Consider the following 21704-nt stretch of genomic DNA (forward strand, 5'->3'; position numbering starts at 1 on the left):
GTCCTGTGATTGGTTTACAACATCTTAAGACTGTACTTAAAACGATCTTAATATAAGAATCGACTACCAGTCTAGAAGCTTTGTTTACTCTTTTGTTACTTTTCTTTTACATTTGACTCATGTTCAAATTTTTATTTTCGCCAGGGCGGTATTATTAGTATCTTAAGATATTACTTAAGATGGTCTTAAAATAAAAACCGACTATAGGTTATATATGTATTCATAGTCCGTTTCTTATTTTAAGATCGTCTTGAGTAATGTCTTAAGATGTTAATACGATTCTCTGATTGATTCATGACATCTTAAGATTGTGCTTAAAACGGTCTTAAATATAAGAACCGACTATGAATATCGGCTTAAATTGGGGAGCAGCTTTTAGAAGGGATAGACGAAATACGAAATATTGACACATATCTAAAAAAAATATATGATTGTCATATTTTTGGTATTTTTTCAACACATGTTCCCGTTCTTTTTTTATTAAAAAAAAAAAGGAAGACGGGGGTTAAATCATCTTTGCGGGAAAGTCTTCATTTTCAATGATGAAATCGCGCCTCATTGCACGGTATTGCAAAACGAATGTCTCGGCTTGATGGTAACCGCGTTACATCGTCGAGGACCCGCGTTATTATACGCGATTCAGAACTCGTTATAGTCGTCAAAGATCTCTCGACGTCGACAGGATCCACTTGTAACTTACTACCCACGGGCTAGGCTTCTGCTCGACGATGTCGACGAGAGAGTGTTATCAACATGCGACGGATATATCGCTAAAAAAAAATAATCCGTCGCGTTGCAACATGCCCGATAAAAGCTGCTTCAAACGCGATGCGTTCACTCGGGAAATATTCGCTGAGCTCAGGCAAGCGTCCCCGCAAGCGTGCAGCGATGGGGTAACGCGTACGTCTTCATGATGACTGCATTATAATTGCATGTGATGCAGTCAAATTTGTCGTCTAATGACGGCAGTAATTTCGATGCAATGCCTGGAAATCCGGAGCGTGTACGCGTGCACATTCCTCTCGCGCGGATTCTCACCGTCTCAGTCCGTGATAATATAATATCCGCGAGAGAATGTAATCTTCCTTTCATAATCTCACGGATACGGGTATATTATATTTTCATGACGATTCTTGTGTATTTGAAGTACACAGAATCCAAGGAACACGCACAAAAGTCAACAAAAAAAAAATATCAAAATGACTTAATTTTTATTCTTAACGTCAATAAACAGTCAAGTTTTTTTAACCAAAAATCATTTTGACTTTCTCTTGACTTGGTGTGTTCCTTGGGAAATGATTGTCAAGTTTCGTCGGACGACGGGATGACAATCATGAGACCATGATGGGACTTTTATCTGGGCTCGCGAAAAGCTGAAAAGTCTTTCCCATGAGAGAAAGACAGAGAGAAAGGAACGGGAACGGTGAAGCAAGGCGAGCCGGTGATCGCGTAGTGGGACCAACAAAGTTACCTGGATCGACAACAGATACTTTTCTCGGCAGTAACCACCAAGACACCATGACGACACGATCACTCGCATCGTCCCCGACGCGACGACCGTCGACTGTCGGCCTGATCACTGTGCTCCTCCTTGTCGTGGTGGCACGTAAGTGATCCTTTCTCGATTTAACCATTAAATTTCAATTGATCTAATTGATTTCGAAAAAAACAAACGAAAAACGTTCTCTGTATTTCGACACTTGATAACCACGGTCGCGAAAGTTCATTGAGCTCCGATACAATGATTGATGAAGATTAGGGGAAGGTCACCGGTACCGACATACCACTTTGTTTTTAGACAATATTTCTTAAACAAAAGGTAAAAATACAACTTTAAAAACATAAATACAAACTAAAAAGTGTCTTCTATCAGATAGTATAAGCAGTTTTTATAATACTGTTTGCAATTTTGTAATAATTAAATTTTTCGTAAATTTATGCAAAAATGAGCGTCTGACAAAATGGGCTCCAAAACTGACATAGTAGGCAATAATGCCAACATTCCTATTCTATAAATAAAGATATATCCTATTCTGTAAAGAAAACTAATTTGTGAAACTATAAACATTTAAAATGACATAATATTATTAATAATACAGTCACTATTATTTTAATTACACAATTTGCAAAAGAACACCGTAAGAATTTTCTTCTCGGATTCATAGAATTTGTTTTTAGCTGATTTGGTATAGAAATAAGCCACAAATATATGAATTATGAGTTTGTACTTCTTTAATTAGCTAAACAGATCACGTTTTTATTAGTAAGGTGCAAAGGTTAGTTTCTAAGAAATAAAGGGATGTCGCTTTAAGAGACCTGTGTCAGTATCGGTGACCTTCTTCTATATAGTGAAATCGCGGATTCGCGTAAATCTCGCGGACAAGATAAGTTTAGATGAAAAGATCTCGCAATTGTTGCGAATTGTTTATATTTTTATTAACAAAATAGTAAGTGAATTGAAAGTAATACACTGAAAAAAAGATTGGCTGCTGAACCAATTAAAAATGCTATGCCATATTTTACCATCTAATTTGCTGCAGCAGCCAATCTTTTTTTTCAGTGTAGTAATCCAAAATAACAATACAAAGTCTAAAATTGTGACGTAAGTCGTTTTTTAGACGCAAAAAATGTCTTATAAGCCGATTTTAGACACTTTTTGTTGTCTGGTTTCTATTAAAAGTTTCTATTAAAAGTTTATCGAATTTATGTATTCATTAAGTTTCTCACGAATTCAAATATACTCTCTAAAATTTTGAGAATGAATTGTCACTTTAAACAGTCTTACTTTAAAAGATTGAAAATTGAGCCATTCTTTTTCAAGATTTTAGAGTGAGATTCTACTCTAAAGAATTTAGAGTAACTTTTCGTCGACCGCGATTTGAAACATTACAAAGAGCTGAAATATTCTCGCGACTCTCATTCCGTGGTTCATTAAGCGATGTCCTTGACGAAAAGTGAGGGGATTAAAGATCTCAGATTATCGTACAAGTTGTCGTCGGAATATTATCTTCGCGCCAATGTATTGAAGTTACAAAACATAAATATAAAATTACGTAATGAATAATGTACCGTTACTCGTCTCGTTGAGCTTCCATAAAGTCTATGTATTTTGATGAATTAATTTTACAAAACGTTAACTTGGAACTATCGCTAAAGAACATTTCTATCGCATTATTCGAAGTAATCAGGATACCGCACGCGATTTCGCAGGCTGTTTCCTTGTCCACTCTACTTACCGTCATCTTGCGGCTTCGCGTCCCAGGACGACTTCACGCTCCATGTTTTTGCGCGCACCATTTTAGCGTATACTTTAGAAAGCAAAGAGAAATTATGTGGTGCTAACTTGCAATTAATAATCGCTTGATCTAAAAAGCAATATTAATATAATAGTTCACCAACTTTGTGTTCCGTAATGGAGAGAAAAATAGGAGATTAATTGGGCGGAGAAATTCAGTTTTTTACGAGACTGATACGATCGTAACATTCTTATCGTAGAAATTTTAAATTTGATTCGCGTGCCTTACGAATTTCAATATCAGATTTTCAAACAGAAGTTAGAAAATAAATATTTTGTTGGCAATGCAAAGATACATATTAAGATCATATTAACATAACATAAATTGATAATATTAATATAATTTAAAAAAATAGATAATAAGATTAAGATTTATAAAAAAAATATTGCATTTAAAATTTCTAAATATAACAGAAAATATCTTTTTCTCGCTGATATATATGTATTATATGTATATGGTTTTCAGAACAATACGCAGAAATTTAAGAGAGAAAGTTCTAATAAGATAATAATGAATAGTAATCGAAAAATGAGAAATTAAAATCGAGTTGGTCTCACTAGAATTTACTGTTGAAATTTATTAATCCCGCAGAATTCTTGTAGAATTCCGATCAGTTTCGGCATTCTAGAAATACATAGTTATTCGTGTGTGTCACGTGTAAATAATATGAGACACGTGTGCGTGGGATTTATAAACTGAATAGATTTGTGCAAAACTGAATGCCAAAACTTGAAGATCTAAACGCGAAGAGACGGTGGCGGATGAAAACGAAAGGGCGATAACACCGGCGGGTCTCGGCGGGCCTCCTGACATTTCCAAGCTTCCAGGAGGTGAAAGTGGGAGCCGGATAACCGTAATTGGCCATCCGTATATAACACAAGTTCCGAGTCCGCAATGTCGTAATAGCGTCTGCGAATAGTCGCCAAAATGTTCGCAACGCGAATAATCTCGTCGAGATACGATAATACTCGAGTCACACCGAGTTGTCTGATTGTGAAAGCTACATCATTTGTTTCTAAATTAAATTCGTATTATTCCTTTATTATCGCAAAGAGTGAAAATCATGTCTATTAAAAAATGCATTGTTATCCTTCCGCATTTTAAAAACAGACGCGATAAACGAAATGCGATAAATAAGAATAATTTACAGTCTTAAAGTCCAATCCTAGAAACTCGACGTTAAAGAATTAATAAATTATGAATCGATAATATCATGATAATATATTCTATGCATATAAAACTTGGGCTATAAAAATAAATAAATTGTAATAATTCATTTTTTTTTAATTTTGCATATTTGTTGCCATATGAAAATAATCGAAGGTTATCATGACATGATCATCAAGAAATTTTTAAGGATGTAGACTTGTAATTTGCGTGACTCGCGGAAGTGCAGATGATAGTATACTTTAGAATTTTTCTCTTTTCCTTTTTTTCATATATAAGAGAAGAATCAAATCTTTTATTGATCGATTAATCAGCGCTATTATTCATTCGTGTATTGCTTCTACTTATCTAGATGCGTTATCTCTAAAATTTAATGTTTTTCAGTTCTAAATTTAAATTCCTTAACATTTTGCCAATCATTCGAGTTACGTTCCGATTAAGTGCTGGGCACTGCATCGTTCTTGAAAATCATCTTTCTCTTACAATTTCTTTTAGATCTGTTTTTTCAAACTGATAAATGTGAGTTTCTATCAATGTACATTAACTTTAATATCGGTTTAACATTTCTCTAATTCTAAGAATTGGAAAAAAATAAGAATAAATTAAACCAATATTAAACGTTAATCTACATTATAAGAGTCATCAAAGAATAATGCAAAATAGGCAGGCTTATTTAATCATTCAATGATGGATCATGAAATCGGTAAATGTACTCGACAAAGCTAAGATCGATTCGAGTTTCTAAAAGAGCGAATTGAACTTCGCTGTTGCGTGCTGAAGCTTTCAGGTGAGCGGCATTCGTCTCACGATACGATGGAACGAAGCAACGATACAGCATTCCCGCTTCGAGTCCTATCAATCCCAACATCTCGAACGCGCTGTTGCTACGTTAGTAACATTCTGCAATCCGTGTTCGTCGAATCCCTCGCGGAAACGCATGCAACCGCGCGACCTTGATTAATACACGCACCACGCCAATCTTCGCCGTCCTGACGTTTCTGGATGGATGATGGCCAATTCCTACTAAGGAATTCTAACGGTTCGCCCGGGGCGAACGAAGGGTTCGATTTAACGAGGTAGAGTCAATGTAACGTAAACCAGTGTATTCGATCCTACGATCTGTCAATGGAAACGCGCAGACTTCACTTCGCATTACTTATCTAGCACACGTGCGATACGAGTGTACAAACATACGACATTCGATGTATCATTATTAGTACCTCTTCGGTATCCATGTTTTCTCGTATCTCACTCATACATGGAAAGAACGGTTTTGTTGATGAAGTATCTAAAAATTTAGCTAGATAAAAATCTGAAAATTATTGTTGGACTATTAAAATAATTATGCAAAACGCTCAAACTGATTGGTACACAGAGAAATAGGTTTCTTTGGCTTTAGTATTCCTATTTATTTGGCTAAAATTTGTTTTATTGAAACAACATATGCTTGTACGAAATATTATTTGTTTGAATAAAAATTTTGTTGTTTCATTCGAGAAACCTCTATTGTTTGACAGAAATAATATTATTTGAAGTAATATCTTTCAATCAAATAATATATTATTTTGTTACAATGAATACAAGCAATGAAACAAATTATTGGTTTGAAAATGGCAAAATATATTGATAGAGGTCATGGTAGAGATCATTCTTCTTAGAACAACCATTATATTTTTTGGCCAAAATTACGAAAATTGGCTTATACGTCTAACAACAGGATTAAACGTATAGCACTGTATGCTATATCAATTATGTTTGTGCAGTACAACTTGATCACGCGAATGCCGAAGATAGCCATTATCTGTTCAAACAAATAATGTATTTAAGACAAAGATATACATTGTTTCAAATTCAAACGATCGCACTTATTGATTCAAACATTGGTTTGTTTGAATCATTCCAAATAACAAATTTATTTGGATACAATAAAATTTATTAAATCCAAAAAAATCTTTTTCTCTGTGTAGAATGTCAAAACTTTTGTTCGCAGCTCGTCTTGCTTGAGATGTCAACGTAATTATTTTGATGGTCTAATAACATTATTTTTAGATCCGTTTCTAGTTAAATTTTTAAATATTTTAGTAAAATTGTTCTTTTCGTGTGAGTTTTGTTTTTTATATTCTCGTATTTACATACGTTCGCTTATGACGCTTATTCGCATCAGCTTCGGAAGATGAAAACCTGAGAAAATCTGAGATTAAAACGAACGCGAGTCATTTGAATTCGTTTCAATACGAACGTGAAAATACATAACGTTCCGTGCCACTTGCTTACAAGATGATTTCGAAAGTAAGAAAGATATCAAATTCGGGAAAAAAAAGTTCAAGAAACGCTAATCGTGGCTGTTCTGGTCGAACCACGTCGACGCATCTTTGCCGAACGCGACCACAAGCGATTCGCTTCGCAGGAGCCGGAATGCGTTTCGCGGAACCCAGTTTTGCGTACGAGAGCGGTAACGATCTACACCGAGCGGCTCAATCAATCGTTCTTGACAATTTATTCGCGAAGTCGAGAAGTTATACCGCGGTTACCGTTATCCATCGTACCGTACTTGGGAGCGAGTCTATCAGCTGGCCCGTCCGTACAAATGGGATGTACCATTCTAACGAACCCAATAAACCCGTGTATACGTGCATTATTATACGCGGTTACCGGTTCTATCTCTGCCACGATTTCCCGCAGACGGCTGTCTCCTAGATGATAAGACATAGCTAAATGGCATGTGAATACACCATCGACATATAGTATACTAGATGAAGCATCGAGATCGTTTTGACAGACCTAGAAAGGATGGAACAATGAATGGGTAGAATATTGGTGCTTTCCAGCAAGAACACAGTCAGACGCAGTGTAACACAGTGAATTATTACATCCTTGTTGTTTGCAACTACGTTAAAAAAGGATGAAACGATTCACTGTACGTGTTACACTATGGCTGTGTTCCAAAATTCACTGCCAGTGCTGAAAATGTATAGTATACGTGACGTAAATTGTAGATTTTCAGCGCTGGCAGTGAATTTTGGAACACAGCCATAGTGTCTGACTGTGTCCTTGTTGGAAAGAACCCTGTTTACTTCTGTTTACTTTCTCCTAAAATGAAATTCGACCAATAGTAGAAAGAGAGTTCAGTATAATTACATTTCTCTTTTCGGGTCCGTCAAGCTGAAAGATCAAAGAGCTAGATTTCGCCACGTATTCCGTCCAATACTTGATGGGTGCTTTCCATTTGGTGATACGTGTCGATACGAGTGTTTTTCTATTTTTGTTACTCTCTGAATCTGAGTCAAGAAAGATAAAATGATGTTTGTGTCGACTTGTATCATTAAATGGAAAGCACCCACTATATGTTATGATGTGATATACGTATGGATATATATATACGTTCATATCCTTTTACCGTATGAGAAGAATGCGTTTCCACGGTCGGGAATTAGACGCGCAAACCGAGAGTTACGTCAAGGCCGATGAAGTTTGCTTGGCTATTGACCAGTAATTCACCGCATTAAAGCATACTTCCGCGCTTTGTCATTTCTCGCTGCTCCGCGACTCTGTATAACTAGTTTTCTAAAAATACCCACCGTTATTTGTTGGGCTTTCAGACCGGAGTTTGATGAGGGAATATTTCGGACGAGAAATTTCTACACGCGAAAGATGTAGCAGAATAAAGCACGCTTCTGTGACTTTTTTCCTTATGCGCAAGACACGCAAGTAGGCAAAAGTAGTCTTTCTTTTCCCAGTAATCGGATGCGCATAATATCACGTAACTCGATAAGTGGTCAACCGATTATTCAGTTGCAACATTATTGTACCATAATTGTTATTTATTTCGCTGTACACAATTATGTTAATCCCCCGCAGTTTATCACTTACTGTATTTGAATAATCGTCCGGATGCAGAACGCAAAACAAACGGTAGAATGTATTCAAAGAGCTTTGATGAAGAGATGGAAGCTATTGCTAGAGTATGAAATCGTATTCTGTTTCGTGTGATTTCTTATCCCGAGTAACACATAATTATTCCACCGTTTATGCTAGTTACTTAATGGTAATTGTGATTATGAATTTCCTTTTGGCAGAAATATGCAGCGGAGCATATTACGGAAAACTGATCGGTAAGCTGTCTGAACTTCATCATGGCGTGAGCGGCGAGGTTTATGCCGTCGACGCAAGGACGTTATTTATCAAGGATTTCACCTACGATGGCGAAGGTCCAGGTTGGTACATCGCGTTGCAACGCGGATTAATCTCTTCTCCTCTCTCCGTAATCAATCATACGGAAGCGAATTATCTTGACTGTCATCGTCAGTTATTCAACTGAAGAAATATTTTTTATTATTCGAATCTTAATATCGAGTAATTCATGTGTTATTCTTATACGATTGCGATACAAAATAATTGGAATGATTTGGAATAATTCCTATAATTTTGATAATATTTTGAAGCTATTAGAAAATCGAAAGGTCAAAATATAAGTAAACTTTAATTTTATAAATTATAAAGAATTATAGGCTTAATCGAAATTAATCGTGAATAAAAGATAATGCTAATTACGAGACGACACAGATTGATCGTGTGTGAATTGCGCATATTATTTAGATAAACATCGAATAAACGTTTCAACTTTTTTTTGGGTCATCTTCAGTAGTAAACTTAATTATAATTAACAATTGTATAATTAGTATAATTAATATATTAAGTTTTATGTGTATTAAATTTTATGAGCAGAATATACCGTACAATCAAATACACATAAAAGTAAGTAGTACATAGTCACTTTCAAACTTTGTGAAGTAGATTGTTCAAATGATAGACGTCAGGCAGATAAAAAATATTTCGTGAAGTTAATTTAAAATATTAAAGCCAATGGTCACAGTGTGTATCACTTTACATTACAAAATAAAATTATCAATGTTTTAACAAGAATGTAAAAAACTTTTTATGCATGAATATGTATAAATATGTATAAACATACATAAATATTATATTCATAAACATACATAATTTTATATGAAATATATCCATACATGTTCATACATCCTTCTTTCTTTTGTAAAATTACTTTTTAGTGTAATAGAAATAACAATAGTAATGTGAAAATGTAATTAAAAATAATTAAGAGAGTAATCCCAAATGTAATTTTCATTTTTTATTTATTAAATTTCATTTTCACTATTTATTTTAAAAAAAATCAAGATTTTAAAGAAATATAAAAAAATTACTTATGTATAATTATATATAAAATTATGCATAATTGTATGAGCAATTTTTTTAAACATTTTTCCAAATTTGTTTTTTTCTAAAACGAACAATGCGAAAATTATCCCTTTAATTATTTTTTATATTTTCACATTACTATTGTTATTTCTATTACACTCAAAAGTAATTTTACAAAAGAAAGAGGGATGTACGAATATGTATGGACATATTTCATATATGATTATACGTGTTTATGAATATTTATATATGTTTATACATATTTATACATATTAATGTATGAAAAATTTTTTATCGGGAACGATCTCATAAAAATCATTTTTAATTTCATAGCCAATAAGTAAAATACAATGAAATGTAACACGAATGTCTTCTGATTATGTCGCACGGATGTTTTCCGATTATCTTTGAGTTGTGAGAAAATTGCGAGAAAACTTTCCCTCGGCCTGATAGACTGACCGCGATCGACTTTTCTGCCGGAAAAACTTTCCCAAATCTCTCTGACACGCGCATTCATGACGTGTTAATAAGCTGACTGCTCGAGATACTCCGTTCTCTATTAATGGGATATATCTAGATGTTTATTAGAGCTTCACAGTTTGAAACCGTGTTACGTGCGTTTGATATCTTGACGTTTAAACGAAACCGTTCGTCGTCATTGACGGCAGAAATTTCTTGTATATAAATCTTCTTCTATCGGTATTGTTAAAAAAATTTTAATCGATAAGATTAATGATAAGAGTGCCATGATTTTTAGCTGCCTTCTTTTACGCCGGAAACAGCAAGGGTCCGGGCAACAATGGATTCCGAGTACGAGACGAACGCGGAACGTAAGTAAAGCCGATAATATATCGTCCTGTCAATTTTCAATAATTTCCGTCAATTAAATGTAATTTAGTAAATTACAATTATAACAGCTTATAATTGTCGAGTGAAATCTTTGTCGATTTCTACACTGAAAAAAAAGATTGGCTGCTGCAGCAAATTAGATGGTAAAATATGGCATAGCATTTTTAATTGGCTGCAGCAGCCAATTTTTGGTTGCGTTAGCCTATCTGCAATGTCAGTATAGGATTTCGATGGACTAACACAACCAAAAATTGACTGCTGCAACCAATTAAAAATGCCATATTTTACCATCTAATTTGCTGCAGCAGCCAATCTTTTTTTCAGTGTAAGCGATCTCGTTCTTCCTCGATTATCGACACACTAATTTCTCCTTTCGCCCAACAGCACGAACCTTCTTAAACGGTACCGTAAGAAGGACATCACGCTGACCTTACCGGACGGCAAGACCTTGAACAACATTAAATGGTTTTCGGTCTGGTGCGACGAATTCTCAGTAAGTAACGGATGTACGCTCGTGACCTTGGATCGCGCGATATCGGCTATACGTACTTGCTCGTCCACGGGGAACCGGTATCATTTACTCGAACTACAACTTTCACACTCGCGCGGACTTAACGGCCACTTGAATCCGCGTGTCAAGTGAATGGGAGACGGCATGCGTAACTTGATGAAACGCCACGCGCGGTCACCGCGGGCTTTGCCATACGCGCGTCCGGGATTAGATTACAAAACCTCTTAATAGGACCTCTTTTTAAACTCGAACTTTTTTAATCTCTTAGATGCATCACATTTTATTTTGTCAATCGAAAGAATCGCAATTTTCCCTTTCCTATAAAGTACAGCTCTCCAAGAGATATCATAAAAAAAAAAAACGTGCAGAGAGAATGTCTTATACCTATTCTAAGGACATTCTCCAAACTTCCCTTAGATCATGGTTACGTAAAGCACTGGGAAAAGAGAATCAATATTTTGTGATGAGCGAAGGAACCGTTTCTATTTAGGTGAATTTTGGCGACGTCAGGATTTCGCGAGGCTTCGATTATCCGAAACCACAGAAGCTGAAGGCATTGAGCGGCATACACGGCGTCAGTTCGGAGCCAGTTGTTATCGTGGACGCACAGACTCTTCTGATACCCAGTTTCAGTTATGACGGAGAAGCACCTGGCAAGTCTCTCGCCTTTTTTTCATTATTAACATATAATTTTAGACCTTGACATTAATGATGAATTACTGTTACAACGTTTGCGTAATAGTTGATGTTTTATGCAAAATTTTACCAGGAATTCATTAAGCGCGAACTCCTCTTTTTGTACAGTTTGTTGAATCCTCGCCACAATGCAAATTTATCTCTTTAGCTTTTCGCGGACCTGTTTAAAAAAAAAAACTTACAAATATCACGGATGCGCGTTACGTAAGGTTTCACGCACAATGGAAGAAATATTAAGTGAATATACATAAGTAAATATTAAAAATTAAAGAAATAAAAAAATTAAGAAGGAATTAAACGTAACGCACAATAGATTGTTTGATCTCTATATTTTTTATTTTTTAACGTTTAATATTTATTCCTATTCCTACTCTCTAAATTCTTTGGAGTGAAATCCCACTGTAATAAAAATTGAATCAGTCTTGAAAAAGAGTAGATCAATTTTCAATCTTTAAGAGTGAAACTTCATTCTTTAAAGTGAGATTCACTCTAGCTAAAAGTTCTGGAGAGTAATATTTCATCCATTGTGCCCAGAGCCTAAAACTCCCGCCGAAGATCGACAGGTGACGAATATAAAATTATTTTGCAGATGCCAAGTTCTGGGTAGGCGCCGGCCCGACCCCTTCATCGCAGGGTATTCGAGTGCCCGATGAGAATGGAAAGGAGCAACCTTTGCGTCGTTACGATCGCAAGACGATCGTGCTGACGTTGCCAGCTGATCTGACAGTTCACCAGCTTGGTCACTTTGGAGTATGGTGTGAAGCCTTCGCTGTGGACTTCGGCCACGTGCAGATCCCGCATAGCTTGAACATACCGCCGTCCCTCAAGATGTTGGGGGTTTCGCCACAGGTATGTGTCAAATGTACATCTTACAATTAGTACCTAAGTAGGGAACGGAGAATGGGGCAATAGGGTTGTAGAGAATTAACAACAAAGAGAACTTCCAAAATTCAAAAATTAATATTAAAGACAAAGTAGGTACTAGGAGTCGATGCAAAAATTGATGAGTATTATTTTCTTTAGTATATTTAATTTTAATAAAAGTATTTGAATGTTTCGGCCTTCATCAGTACACGACAATAAACTTTGTCTTTAATATTAATTTTTGACAGTAGAAAAGTACATTAACACGTAGCTCATGCATTGTGACGTTAATTTACTTTATTTGCGATCCGCAATGATCACGAAGCGATCCGAAATCAACGGGATTATTTTGATTTCTTTTTTCTTACTTCCGACTATAAATAACTCTGACCAAACTGACAGGGTGAGAACGCCATCAACTTCGCTCGCTAAGAACATTCGGTGTTACTTCTATTTTTAACGACGAATAGTATAGTCTTTTAATCTTATATTTAATTATTATTATTATTAACGACAAGTATGTATCAAATTTGCGTCTCCTCTACATCTTATCATTTAAGACTTAGATGTTTATGCGAACACGATGTGTTTGGAAAAGTAATTTAAAGAAAATGAGGTGGACACACGAACAGTTTCACTCGAGGAAACGTGACTGACTTGCGAGGCAATTTGGCAAATATTTCAAAGTAACTTCCTCCCACGATTTTCCTATTGAAGCCTTTCATTCCGCTCGCTAAGCGCGAGCTGCACGAATCTCCAGCCTCTTGCAAATCTCTGCTCATGGATAAAAAAACCCTGTCTCTGTCCTTGTGTTGCAGAACGTGCATCGCGGAGGGCAGGGACAGTCGGGAGCGTTAACAAGTGCATACGAGATCTCCTCTTTCGCTTCCTCATCGCCTTCCCCCCTCGCTATCTTCCCTTCGTTCGCGAGTTCGCTCTCGCAACAGCATCAACGACCGACGACCTATCGGCCGCTCCTCCGTCGGGACGATCAGGTCCAAGTAGTTCAAGCCGTGGATCCTCTGATACCCACGCAGGCGGAGGAACTTGGTCAGGCGCAATCCCCCGCCTACGCATCCGCCGCTGATGTCGCGGGCTATCAGGAGCAATTTTATCGCACGGCCGACGTAGCGTCGCCGACATCATCCCAGTATCATCCTCAACCATCGCCGCGTTCGCGCACCCGCCTGGCCGAACCGCAACAAAATTCGTACGCGAGGCTCTTGCATTTCCAAGGCGACAGAAGAATCGACACGTTCGTGCGTTACTAATCGCGTGACATGTTCTCTAAAATTTTTAGAGTGAATCTCATTCTGAAGAGTGAAAATTCACTCTTACAGATTGAAAATTGAATCAATTTTCGAGACTCAATTTTCACCCTTTAGAGTGAGATTCCACTCCAAAGAATTTAAAGAGGAGACTATCGATCAGACATGCCCGATCTCTTACGCCCTGGTCTTTTGTTCTATGCAAAAAGATGTTCCTCGTTCCTCTCTCGCGCACCGTTTTGTTAAGACAAAATTCCGACCTTGGAAAATTACGAATTTTCTGGCATTCATCTTGAAATTTCATCACGTTGTTTTATAGAGCGATATTTTAATGTATCATTTTATTAATTACAATTACTGTAATTGCATCATTTTGCTTTGTATAATAGGCGAGTTTTTAAATTCATCGATTGATCAATCGCATTATGCGCAAATGCAACTTTATTGCTACGTAAAAACTGCATTTGCGCATAATGCGATTGATCAATCAACGCATTAAAAAACTCGTCTTATCTCAAGCTATTGTTATATGTACTTTCATATTTCCCTTCAAATTGTGATGAAAATTATTACAGCAGTTTCTCGTACATATCCTTCGTAAATTTGTTTACTCAAATTTGGATAACTACAATGTAGCTAGAAGAATGAGGAATTTCTTAGATGTCCATTTTTGCTTTAATTAATATCTTATATGTATAAAAATTTCTTATATAAAAACATATTCTCTGAAGAGCCTCGAATTTTTTTACGTATGTATATACCTACGCGGGTGATATATAACATAACACGTATAATATATATGTATATATATACATATACACACATATACGGTTCACGCGCGCATGTGTACTATATTTTTGATATTTTTGTACTCATTTTCTACATACACATTATGTATTATACATTAAATAAAAATATTTTTTACAATTCTGAGCTTCGCATATATCCCCAAGCATGATCTCAACAAATAATAACTGCATCTATTAATTAACATCATTCCACGTCTTTAATTACTTGTTGCTTTAAAGAGTTGTTCTCGCGTGAAAGTTAAAAGGAGCGTTAATTAATGAATAAATAAAATTAAAAAAGGAGAAAGAGAGAGAGAGAGAGGTGCACAATATTCATTAAAGTACCGATTAACTTTACGAGAACGGCTTTACAAAAAAAAGTAGTCTTACACTGAAAAAAAGATTGGCTGCTGCAGCAAATTAGATGGTAAAATATGGCATAGTATTTTTAATTGGCTGCAGCAGCCAATTTTTGGTTGCGTTAGCCTATCTGCAATGTCAGTATAGGATTTCGATAGACTAACACAACCAAAAATTGACTGCTGTAACCAATTAAAAATGCTATGCCATATTTTACCATCTAATTTGCTGCAGCAGTCAATCTTTTTTTTCAGTGTATACAATATCGGGTAAATTATCAATAAATTTAGTTCCGCTCGAATGTGCATTAAGCGGATAAAGATTGGACGATGTGATTTCAGTCGAAACTTAACTGCGAGGTTCTCGAGGATAGCTCAGCTTTCGAGGTGCGATGGGCCGTGGCCGGAGATAGCATTGTAATCCAACTGGTCGCGAAGCTAGGTAAATATAGACAGCCACGTTGAAAGAGCCGTGGCTTCGATAACGAGCGAAGAGATGTTTGAAAAGTGTGAAAGGAGCCGAAAGAAGACTAATGTTTAATGTTAACGATCTCTAACGTGATCTCTAAAGACCGAATTGTTACGACAGATGCCGGAGAGTACATGTCTTTCGGATTGTCCGCGGACACGGAGAAGAGCACGATGGTCGGTGGGGACGTCACCGTGGCCTGGGTCGACAAGCAAACCCTGCAGGGATATGCCATCGATTACTTCCTGGATGCGAAATCTCAGTGCTCGGGACATCGTGGTAGCTGCCCAGACAGACGCATCCAGGTATTTCCAAAGAACACACAAAAGTTAGCGAACCAAATATCAAAATGACTTTATTTTGATTCCTAACGTCAAATTTTGTAATAAAAAATCATTTTGACTTTTATGACGTCAAAATAAAAGTCATTTTGAAGTTCCCTTGACTTGGTGTATTCCTTATTGTTTATAATGTTCGTATCAGAGAGATTGAGGTTGAATTTGATTAATCAAAGCCAAATTTACTAAACTTGATATTGGTTTTTTTTTTCTCCAAATTAGTCAATTTCAATCTCAATCTTAATCTCTAGTCTGATACGGGCATGAAACTTTGACTTATAAGAAACCACTTATAAGATGCCACAATTATCCGGAAACAATTTGATTCTCTTTGAAATATATTATTAAGATACACTATCCACGAGTTGTCTCCCATAGCGAAATGACTCATTCTTCTGCAGGAGAACACGGACTCGGTGCGATTGTTGAACGCGGCGATGGTGAATGGCTATAGCATCGTCACGTATCAGAGACCGTTGAAGGCCAGCGACGAGTTGGACCAGCCAATACTGACGAACGTATCGCAGGCAGTAATCTGGGCCATCGGACCGCTGAACGATCGGCAGGAAGTCAGTTTCCACAGCCACTATCTGAAGACCGATCGGTTCATCGAGTTCAGCAGACCGCCCGCATGGAACTGCCCCATGCCGGATCAGGAGCTTTCTCATAGTGATATTAACGAGACAGCAAGCAGCAATCAAGTAAGCATCAAAGCATAATTAACACGTTGCATCAAAGCGTAACTAAGCATAATTAACACGTTGAAACTAAGATAATTATTCGTGACCGGCGCCTGACTTTCAATGACACTTTGGTGGATGTTTGGCGCTGTCGAAATTTTTTAAAATTGCTTTGTAAACAATAAATTTTGAATATATGTATAAGTAATTAGAATATGTATAAATAATTAATTATAATATATTATAGCCATAATTAGATAATAATTAGATAATAATAAAGTAAAAAGAATTTGTCACGCTACTTGTGGGAATACATCTTATTTAATCGTATCACACAATATTTTATCATTATATTCTTATGATAATGAAAATTCTACGTGAAGTAACAAGATAAGTAAACTCACTAAGTAACGTGTCAATTGTCATGTTAAAATCGTAGTTTAGAGTCAACATCTAATTGAGTTAGGGAGGAAATCATCCGTATATTGGTGCATAACGAAACAATATAATTTATATTTTGGCATGTCGTACTATTTTTTGGAAAATGCATTGAAATAGCTCGTCATGAGAAGTTCGCAACGTGTATCAGCGACTCCTGCACCGGCTCCTACGAACGACGCTTGGGAGATACCACCGATTCAGTGTTATGAGCCGGAAGACGGTACCTTTTACGCGCAAATGGGACCCACCGGAGGAAAACACGGCTACCCGGCTATTACTGGTAATAAATCGTAGCGATTAATGTAACATTGAGGTACCGTCTCCTAATTCGAATCCAGAAACTTTATTCCGTAACACGATATGCAAAATCGCATGTATATCACTGCATTGAACTATCACCAACAAGAAAATCTGTTTTTGAAATAAATATAAATACAATTCACAAATTGAAATAAATATTGCAATCGACAAGATTTCAGCAAATTTCTCCCGACACAAAATTTCGTTAATAATTAAAACAATCGACACTGCTTTCATAAACACTTTAAGTTTTATTAGCGTACTTTACTTTTTATGTAGAAAGTGAAAGTACAAAATACGGATATTATTTCTTTTTGCGATATTTATCACGTAGTTTTGGAGATTTGGGGCACATTTAGACTTTCGCGAAGCTAATCAAAATTCGCATGGCACTCAATCTGCGAAATGCTCGAGAGAAAGTCCTTGCACAAATCACAAGAAAGCCGCATCGCATCTATACTCCAAACCGGTCTTCGCTTCACTTTCTCCAGGTCACGTTGGTTGGGGGATCTCTTGGTATATCAATGGATTACTGATACCCGTGATTAATGTGGTGCGGGGCAGGAGATACACTTTTGTCGTGGAAGGCGGTTCAGATCCCGATATCCCGGCGCGTTATCATCCATTCTACATCACAGATGACCCGATAGGCGGGTATTATCACAAAACAGCTGAGGAGAAAGCGGTAAATCGTCTTGCATGCAAAATATTTTTGAAGAAAAGAATATCAATTCTGTCAAAATGTAGATTCACTGTATTTGTTATTTCCGCGAAAGCAAGTGACTGAAGGAAGTTACTGCACGATGCCGTGTAACTTCAACCGAATCGCCCTATCGTTATCTAATTATCTAATGCCCGTTTCCACCAATGTAGATTAATTTTAATCTCGGTCCAATTTATTCCTTCATCTTTTTCTAGATCTATTAGAAAAATTTCTAGAAAAATTAAAAAAAATATAAAGAATAAGTTAAACCAAGTAATTAAAGTTAATCTATATTGGTAGAAATGAACACAAGCAGCGTTCTTGATGAAGGATGCGCAAGAACGTAAAATACTACAGAATCTGATAACACGCGAATAGTACATGTTCACTCTCTGATCTTGACAGAAAGTAAAGATATTCGCGGGAGTACGTCGACAACGCGGCAAGATCATTCCCACCGGCGTAGGTCGCCTCTGCAACTGGGTGCCGGATCAGAACCAACCGCCCGCGGATGACTTCGCGTCCTTCGGTGCTTATCAGCGCACCCTGACTCTCGAATGCGACCACGGCGAGCCGGGTATCGTGGAGTGGACGCCCGATGAGAACACTCCTGACACGGTGTATTATCAGGTAATCTGTGTTCACGTAATACGTGGTAATACGTGGTGCACATCCGAACATGTAAGCGACAACACGAAAAAAATATCGGACGGCCCTGACACTGTCGGAATAAGAACCTACTCTGTAAAATATTTTTTCAGAATAAATTTCACTCTGAAAAATGAAATCTCACTCTTAAAGATTCAAAATTGAACCACTTTTTTTAAAGATTGGTCCAATTTTCACTCTTTAAAATGAAATTTCACTCCAAAGAATTTAAACAGTAAACATGGATTACGTTTACATGGCTCGATTCACGCCGAACTTATCGATATTAAGAAACTGGCCAATCACAGTCATTCCATTCTTCAGAGGAATAGCTATGATTAGCCAGTTTCATAACATCGATGTTATAACTTCGACGTAAATCGAGCACTAAACGTAGCAGGGTTGATAAAGACTAATGTTTTTTTTTTTTAAGAATAAAACATTGTGTTTCTTCTTAAATAGGTTTTTTAATGCTTCAAATATGCTTTAACCCTCTTGTCAATATCAGGTACCTGGGTACTCATTCTTGTGTTATCATTAAAAGTTTTTTTTAATTTCCCGGTAAAATACATCTTAGCTCGGCCAGATTCTCATTACTTGGATCATTTTACATCGATTTACGCGCGCTTAAGTTATAGCTTTTATAAAATTTTTATAAAAATTAAAAGGGGAAATCCAGATATTGACAAGAGGGTTAAACACAATACTATAAAAAAACATATTTAAAACATATTAAAAACATCAATTAAGCATGTTTTAAACTGTTTAAAACATGTTTTTTTTTTACCAACCCTGAGGCTAATTCTACAATGTGCTCTTTGTTTCCTGTTTCTTGCTGTTTGTCTCTTGCCTTCTTGATCAAAAAGGCAAGAGACAAATAGCAAGAAACAGGAAACAAAGAGCACTTTGTAGAATTAGGCTGAAACGTAGTCATAGTTTCTGGTTTCGCAGGAAGTAAATCGAAGTTTACTAACTGCAGTTACTCTGCAACTAATTGTGAGCCTCTATATATTGATATTTGTTCGGTTGTATTTATACATATCTTACAAACGGATTTTTGATTTCGCACGATCGAGATTCTGCATGCTTTTTGCTTTTAGTGCTTCACGCATCGTTACCTAGGCTGGAAGATCAATGTTCTCGACAGCTGCGATGTCAGCGAGGCGTCACCGGCGGCTAGCGAGAAGCACGAGGTGTTCGTGGAACCGGGTCAGGATCATCAGGATCTGGAGTACGGCGCTAGTATTTCCGTGCCGAGCAAGGTAACGCCAACGGCGGAGTTCCTTCATCAACAGCATGCCCATCATTCTCATCGCGAATATGGCCACCGTTACCCTCATCATCATTCGACGACTAACAGCAAGTTAAGCGTCTCGCATCCTCAGCTACTAACGAACGCCAATAACAATTACGATCGCTTGCAATCATCATTATCGTCCGAAATCTCATACGAGGCAAGTCCAAGGGACGCGCAACGCGTTGACGAGGAGATCCTGCCACAGCAGAAGCAGCAGAAGCCGCAGAAGCCGCAGCAACACCGGTCGGCCACAATCGTTCATGAATCGCCATCATCTCTTCACGCTGGAACTCATCTCACAGAGCTCGCGCGGGAGATTCAGCATACCGCCACTAACCAGGAATTGTCTAACCTCGTTGCAGATCACCAACGACCATCACTGAGTCATGGGACAAGGTTGCCCTACGTAACAGCGGCTATCAGCAACACTCAGCTACCGTTCTCCCGAGCGCCGCATCATTACGCGAGCAATTACCATCACTACGTCCGTCATCAGCTTCCTTCGCCTCCTTCTCGTTATTATCATCAGCCCGAACCACCGAGGACCCAATTGATGATTATCCGCCGGCCGATGACATTAACGCGCCGTCCAATGTTGCAGACATTACAACAGGCCACCAATATGATAACCACGGGCGCGTTATCGTTGCCGTTTCCGTTCTCCTTCGGTTCATCATCCTCGCCGCGGCCGATGCTTATCGAGCGCAAGAAATCCATTTACCGATCACCTGTCGCAATAGCAACGCTGAAGACAACGCCGAGAACGATGGCCGACAAGGCGTCGCTATCCGAGAAACTCATGGCAAAGATTGACACGAAACAACGTACGAAATTCGAGGCAAAGATAGGATCGGATTCGGACATCACCGAGAATCACTTGGGCCCCTCCTGGAAGCTTTTGAAACCCGCGCGCAACACCGGCTTCGATCCCGATTCCATCGTCATCGAGAGCGGCTTCAAACCGATCATCAGAAATGTCTTTGACAAAGCGCCAGATGTAGCACAGAAGAGGCTCTCAGGAATGTGGCAGGACGGGCCGCTCAGAAAAAACGGAGATTATCGTACAATCGATGAGTTCTCGCCCGTCTTCGTACCGTCGCTGCCCGTGACGTCGTCCACAATCGACGGCGGTAGGAAGCGGAAGAAAAAGACATCTTCCACGCGTTCTCCATCCCGTTTCGACGATCTCGACGACATGGAGATGGCGGCCGATCTCAGATTAGATACCTACTATCTGCCGCCAATCGGGAGGACTAGGCCGGAGGAGTTACCGTCACCTTCCTCTTCTGGCGTCCTAATCACCTACGACGGTAAGAAGCTGAGGGACTCCACCGGCCTGGCCAGGTCCATTTCCGATTCCGATCATCACGCCAAGGGCCAGTTGACCTCGGATATTCTTAGTAGAACACCGCAGTTCGGTAAGTTCCAGGGTGAGCTGCCGCCGCTGATCCCCGGAGAGATGCGTGCAAACGGCTCGATCCCTCTCTCGTATGGGAAAAAGAACCGTCTAGCAGCCGTCGATCTACCGCCGCGTCAACAACTACCGAAGACGAGCACGAGGCTGAAGCTGGTGGAGAGGTCGAAGAGATCGCCCCTGGACGTCGGTCGCACGATGTCCAGCGTAGACTTTCAGCATGAACATCGAGAACGCGATCGGATCGAAACGGTCAACGGGGGAACGCGCCTCGGCAATCTCGGGTGGGTCGTTCTGATCGCGATTGCACGTCTCGCGATCTGAGAGATCGGCGACCGACCTCGTGTCCTCCGACGAAGACACGCCGTATCCTCGACGGGACGGGACGTCGGAAGGGATCGG

At 38.2% G+C, this 21704-nt stretch overlaps 1 protein-coding gene across 4 annotated transcripts; it reads left to right on the plus strand.

Annotated features, from left to right (window-relative positions):
- The first annotated feature begins 1389 nt into the window (after positions 1-1389).
- Positions 1390-21698, plus strand: Skeletor (DM13 and DOMON_DOH domain-containing protein skeletor). Of its 4 annotated transcripts, none has more exons than XM_018452760.1 (14): positions 1390-1606; positions 8540-8677; positions 10435-10507; positions 10911-11019; positions 11528-11690; positions 12323-12582; positions 13416-13856; positions 15355-15454; positions 15602-15786; positions 16221-16520; positions 17058-17220; positions 17732-17925; positions 18349-18573; positions 19692-21698. In XM_018452760.1, the coding sequence occupies exons 1-14, from the start codon at positions 1390-1392 to the stop codon at positions 21624-21626; spliced, it is 4503 nt and encodes a 1500-aa protein (XP_018308262.1). In that variant the 3' UTR covers positions 21627-21698. The 4 variants fall into 4 exon arrangements, with proteins under 4 accessions (XP_018308262.1, XP_018308261.1, XP_018308260.1 ...); XM_018452758.1 differs by lacking the exon at positions 13416-13856 and having other exon boundaries at positions 1505-1606; positions 19692-19853; positions 20251-20361; XM_018452757.1 differs by lacking the exon at positions 13416-13856 and having other exon boundaries at positions 1505-1606.
- The last annotated feature ends 6 nt before the right edge of the window (positions 21699-21704 follow it).

Source organism: Mycetomoellerius zeteki, unplaced genomic scaffold (assembly GCF_001594055.1).
Source record: "Mycetomoellerius zeteki isolate Tzet28-1 unplaced genomic scaffold, Tzet1.0 scaffold35, whole genome shotgun sequence".
NCBI classification, from domain to species: Eukaryota; Metazoa; Arthropoda; class Insecta; order Hymenoptera; family Formicidae; genus Mycetomoellerius; species Mycetomoellerius zeteki.

What these genes read in the sequence shown, in the direction of transcription:
- Skeletor (XM_018452760.1), top strand. Translation starts at nt 1,390, where the DNA reads ATGAGAGAAAGACAGAGAGAAAGGAACGGGAACGGTGAAGCAAGGCGA. An exon ending in TCTGGTGCGACGAATTCTCA is followed by an intron (nt 11,020 to 11,527) that starts GTAAGTAACGGA and finishes GTTTCTATTTAG; the next exon opens with GTGAATTTTGGCGACGTCAG. An exon ending in AAACAGCTGAGGAGAAAGCG is followed by an intron (nt 17,926 to 18,348) that starts GTAAATCGTCTT and finishes TGATCTTGACAG; the next exon opens with AAAGTAAAGATATTCGCGGG.